General features: G+C 49.9%; 1 protein-coding gene and 1 long non-coding RNA gene across 2 annotated transcripts in view; one reads left to right on the forward strand and one right to left on the reverse strand.

Moving 5' to 3' along the window:
- The window catches only part of LOC139025286 (uncharacterized), a 289-nt gene extending 99 nt beyond the window's left edge, over positions 1 to 190 (forward strand). The window contains exon 2 of the long non-coding RNA XR_011476801.1: positions 16 to 190. This is a non-coding gene — a long non-coding RNA (uncharacterized lncRNA). The remainder of the gene's footprint in view (positions 1 to 15) is intronic.
- A 161-nt stretch (positions 191 to 351) lies between these two features.
- rnf150b (ring finger protein 150b) overlaps positions 352 to 5,410 on the reverse strand; it is a 20,998-nt gene continuing 15,939 nt past the window's right edge. Inside the window, exons 3-6 of the mRNA XM_024141251.2 lie at positions 3,554 to 3,708; positions 2,498 to 2,594; positions 1,162 to 1,384; positions 352 to 530 (exon numbers count right to left, since the gene is read on the reverse strand). Coding sequence (XP_023997019.1) covers positions 406 to 530; positions 1,162 to 1,384; positions 2,498 to 2,594; positions 3,554 to 3,708 — 600 coding nt within the window. The 3' untranslated portion in view covers positions 352 to 405. The remainder of the gene's footprint in view (positions 531 to 1,161; positions 1,385 to 2,497; positions 2,595 to 3,553; positions 3,709 to 5,410) is intronic.

A 5,410-nucleotide genomic window follows, 5' to 3' on the forward strand; every position in this document is an offset into this window, starting at 1 on the left:
GGCTGGTTTATCCAGGTATACCCATTCCAGGCTGGTTTATCCAGGTATATCCATTCCAGGCTGGTTTATCCAGGTAGACCCATTCCAGGCTGGTTTATCCAGGTATATCCATTCCAGGCTGGTTTATCCAGGTAGACCCATTCCAGGCTGGTTTATCCAGGTAGGCCCATTCCAGGCTGGTTTATCCAGGTAGACTCATTCCAGGCTGGTTTATCCAGCTATATCCATCCCAGGCTGGTTTATCCAGGTAGACCCATTCCAGGCAGGTTTATCCAGCCTACAGGTATGTCTCTGTCCTCTCTCCCAAGTTAGATTTGTCCCAGGTATAGTCAAGACAATACAGAACCAAGGTAACCCAGACTTACCCCGGTTAGACCTTGTTCTGGTCCCGGTGTGGCCCGGGTCTCAGGACTTGTTGTCCCCAGTAAGGGCTGGTTGTTCCAGTGAAAGGTCTTCGTCCGACAGCCCGGTTTCTACAGCGATCACCAGGGACGCCACGGACGCACTGCTCGTCACGGGCAGGAGTTCACCTAGAGAGACGGATGAGAGAGGAGGGAGATGAGAGAGATGGAGATGAGAGAGAGAGAGGGGGGAGATGAGAGAGAGGGATGAGAGAGGAGAGGGGGGAGATGAGGGAGGGTGCAATTCATAAAGTTGCCACCAGGTGGCACTATGAGTGCTGCACCCCCACCCTTTCTCTCTCACCGCTGTGTGTGTCAGCAGTAACACCTGTGTGTGTGTCAGCAGTCTCGCCTGTGTGGGTGTCAGTAGTCTCACCCGTGTCAGTAGTCTCACCCGTGTGGGTGTCAGTAGTCTCACCCGTGTGGGTATCAGCAGTAACACCTGTGTGGCTGTCAGTAGTCTCACCCTTGTCAGTAGTCTCACCCGTGTCGGTAGTCTCACCCGTGTCGGTAGTCTCACCTGTGTGGGTGTCAGTAGTAACACCTGTGTGTGAGTCAGTAGTAACACCTGTGTGGGTGTCGGTAGTAACACCTGTGTGGGTGTCAGTAGTAACACCTGTGTGTGTGTCAGTAGTAACACCTGTGTGGGTGTCAGTAGTAACACCTGTGTGGGTGTCAGTAGTAACACCTGTGTGTGTGTCAGTAGTAACACCTGTGTGTGTGTCAGTAGTAACACCTGTGTGTGTATCAGTAGTCTCACCTGTGTGGGTGTCAGTAGTAACAGTAATGGGACTATCCCTCAGAGGGTCTGGGTCGTGGTAGTCTTGTGGGAGCCCCACCCTCCGCACCCCCGGGTCTAGAACCACCGACCCCCCCTCACTGAGGGTCCCCTCACTGGACCCCGCCGATACCACAGCCTCCAGGACCACACCCCCCACCATCTCATAGTCCAAGGGCAGGTCATCCAGACAGTCTGCATTTAACTGGAGAGGAGAGAGAGATAGTGAGGAGAGGAGAGAGATAGTGAGGAGAGGAGAGAGATTTAGTAGTGAGAGGAGAGAGATAGTGAGAGGAGAGAGATAGTGAGAGAGGAGAGAATAGTGAGAGAGAGGAGAGAGAAGAAATAGTGAGGAGGAGAGAAGAGGAAGAGATTTGAGAAGAGAAGATAGTGAGTGAGAGAGAAGAGAGTAGTGAGGAAGGGGAAGAGAGAGTAGGGATAGGTAGTGAGGAGAGAGAAAAGTGAAGAGAAAATAGTGAGGAGGGAAGAGAGATAGTGAGGAGAGGAAGAGAATAGTGAGGAGAGGAAGAGAGATGTGAGGAGAGGAAGAGAGTTGGAGTAAGAGAGGGCAGAGAGTTGAGAGAGAGGGAGAAGTGAGAGAGAAAGATAGTGAGGAGAGAGAATGATGTGAGACTAGGATATGAGAGGGAGAGGAAAGGAGAGAGGAGGGATAGTGAGGAGAGGAAGAGAGATAGTGGGAGAGGAAGAGAGATAGTGAGGAAGAAGAGAGATAGTGAGGAGAGGAAGAGAGATGTGAGGAGAGGAAGAGATTGAGGGCGGAGATAGTGAGGAGAGGAAGAGAGATAGTGAGGGAGAGTGTGAGAGAGGAGAGAGAGACTAGTGAGGAGAGGAAAGAATAGTGAGGAGAGAAGAGAGATAGTGAGGAGAGGAGAGAGATAGTGAGGAAGGAGAGAAGATAGTGAGAGAGGAAGAGGATAGGAGGAGAGGAAGAGAGATAGTGAGGAGAGGAAGAGGATAGCTGAGGAGAGGAGAGAGAGATAGTGAGGAGAGGAGGAGAGATAGTGAGGAGAGGAAGAGAGATAGTGAGGAGAGGAGAGAGATAGTGAGGAGAGGAAGAGAGATAGTGAGGAGAGGAAGAGAGATAGTGAGGAGAGGAAGAGAGATAGTGAGGAGAGGAGAGAGATAGTGAGGAGAGGAGAGAGAGAGAAACAGTTATGTGCGTTCAGTTCAAACATATTCAATGGTGTTGGTGCGAAGGAGTCAACTTTAGATTCATTTGAGTCATTTCAATTCAACAGAAATAAAAAGCAGCACTTGATTCATTTGAATGAGTGACTTTGATTCTGAACTGACTCACAGCGATGCCCAGGGCTTTGAGGATGTCTATCTTACACATGGGACACGTCCTGTGATCCAGCAGCCAGGGGTCCACACAGTTCTTATGGAACAGATGTCTGAGAGGAGATAGAGGTTATAACATGTTTATAAAAAGGTCTATGACAGGTTATAACAGGTCTATAACATGGGACAGGTCCTGTGATCCAGCAGCCATGGGTCCACACAGTTCTTATGGAACAGATGTCTGAGAGGAGATAGAGGTTATAACATGTTTATAAAAAGGTCTATGACAGGTTATAACATGTCTATAACATGGGACAGGTCCAGGGGTCCACACAGTTCTTATGGAACAGGTGTCTGAGAGGAGATACACAACCATGGCTTTATGATTCTTGCGGTCAATTTGCAGTCTACAAATTATGTTCTGGACCCCAACCATCCGCTTATGAAGAAAAAATTTGAATCCCCCAAAACAGATATGTTTTACTAAAACATAATTATTTCAAACCTTGCTTACTTTTGTATAAGATCATGCCTTTCGTTTGTGCGTGGGAACACATTTCTTCAATCAAAAATCACTTGGAGCTGATTTCCTGGTGTTTTTACAGTCTTATGTCTCTGAATGCAGTTTGGAGGAAGTCCCTAACTAGCGTTGTGCAGTTTGGAGGAAGTCGCTAACTAACTAGGTTCGATTCCAGGCTGTATCACAGCGGTCTAAGGCACTGCATTTCAGTGCTAGAGGCATCACTACAGACACTGGTTCGATTCCAGGCTGTATCACAACCGGCCGTGATTAGGAGTCCCATAGGGCGGTGTACAATTGGCCCAGCGTCGTCCGGGTTTGGCCGGGGCACGCCGTCATCGTAAATAAGAATTTGTTCTTAACTGACTTGCCTAGTTACATAAAGGTTCAATAAATAACAATAAGAAATAAAAATCTTGGATCTCAAAACTACCTCAACTTCCTTCATACTGGACACAGACCTAGAAGTGTTATCCAACAGTTCATCTGACTCCGGTGAAGTAGAATAAAAGGCCTCATTACCCTTTACGTGTTTCTAACGGTCTCATTTACCTGCAGGGTAGTATCCTGACCACATCGTTGGGCTTGTAGCCCTCGATACACACGGCACAGTTATCAAAGTCTGACTCCGTTTCCTCGTCTCCTTTCCTGATGGTCCTGACCTGCAGTTTACTGATGGCCTTCTTAGCTGCATCTCCCAGGCGCCTCTGGAGAGGGGAGGGGAAACGAGAGAGGGGAGGGGAAAAAAAGAGAGAGATACGGTAGTGGTGTGTTACTGAGGCCCTACCTGGGTTACGGTAGTGTGTGTGCTTGGCACTGGGCCCTACCTGGTTCGGTAGTCACGTGTGTGTTACTGAAGCCCTCCTGGTTACCGGTAAGTGTCCTGCGTGTGTTCGCCAGCCCTACCTGCGTACGCGGTAGTGTGGTGTTGTTTACTGAGCCCTACCTGGTTACGGTAGTGTGTGTTTACTGAGCCCTACCTGGTTACGCGTTAGGCTAGTGACTGGCTTGGCTGTGTTGACTGAAGCCCTACCTGGTTACCGTGAGTGTGTGTGACTGTTTACTGAGCCCTACCTGGTTACGGTAGTGTGGTGTGTTACTGGAGCCAGCTACCTGGTTACCGCCGGTCCATGGTGGTGTTACTGAGCGCTACCTGGTTACGCGTAGTGTGTGTGATTTACTGGACCGTACCTCGCGTTACGGTATGGCTGTGTGTTACTGAGCCTACCTGGTAGGTGAGTTTTGTGCTGCCTCTGGTACGGTAGTCTGGTGTGTTACTGAGCCCTACCTGGTTACGGTAAGTCGGTCAACGTGTGTTATACTGAGACCCTACCGTGGTTACGGTAGTTGGTGTGTTACTGAGCCCTACTGGTTACGGTAGTTGGGTGGTGTTACTGCAGCCCTACCTGTTACGGTAGTGGTGTGTTAGGACCTGTGTACGTAGCGTGGTGGTACTGGCCCTGACCTGCGGTTACGTAGTGGTGTGTATGTTATGAGCCCTTACCATGCGTTCGGTAGTGTGTGTGTTACTTGAGCCCTACCCTGGTTACGTAGTGTGTGTGTTACTGAGCACCTTACCTGGTTACGGTAGTGTGGTGTGTACTGACCACTACCTGGTATTACGGTAGTGTGTGTGTTACGAGCCCACCTGGTTACGGTAGTGTGTGTGTTACTGAGCGCCTACCCTTGGTTACGGTAGATGGGGTGTTGACTGTGAGCCCTACCTGGTACGGTAGACTGGTGGGTTTTAACTGAGCCACTTAGCCTGGTTACGTAGTGTGTACCTGGTGTCTGAGGCCCTACCTGGTTACGAGTAGTGTGCTGTGTTACAGAGCCCTACCTGGTTACGGTAGTGGTGTTGGTACTGAGCCCTACCTGGTTAGCGGTCAGTGTGTGTGTTCTGAGCACCTACCGTGGTTACGGTAGTGTGCTTGTCGTTACTGAGCCCTACCTGTTACACGGTGTAGTGTGTGTGTTACTTGAGCCCTACCTGTTACAGGTAGTGCTGTGTGTTACTGAGCCCTATACCCTGACGAGTAGTGTGTGTGTTAACTGAGCATACCTGGTAACGTAAGTGTGTGCGTGTTACTGACCCTACCTGGTTAGGTCTAGTGTTGTTGGTGTTAATGAGCCCTACCTTAACCGGTTAGGCGGTGTATGAGCTCCTGTAGGTAGTTGTGTTTACTGCAGCCGCTACCTGGTCTACGGTAGTGTGTGTGATACGAGCCCTACCTGGTTACGGGAGTGTGTGTGTACTGGAGCCGCTACCTGGTTACCGGTAGTGTGTGTGTACTGGAGCCCTACCGTGGTTACGGAACTAGTGTGGCTTACATGAGCCCCTACCTGGTTAGCAGGTAGTGCTGTGTGTTTACTGAAGCCCTACCTGCGTTGTACGGTAGTGTGTGTGTC

The sequence above is a fragment of the Salvelinus sp. IW2-2015 genome, unplaced genomic scaffold (genome assembly GCF_002910315.2).
Source record: "Salvelinus sp. IW2-2015 unplaced genomic scaffold, ASM291031v2 Un_scaffold2468, whole genome shotgun sequence".
In the NCBI taxonomy this organism is placed as follows: Eukaryota; Metazoa; Chordata; class Actinopteri; order Salmoniformes; family Salmonidae; genus Salvelinus; species Salvelinus sp. IW2-2015.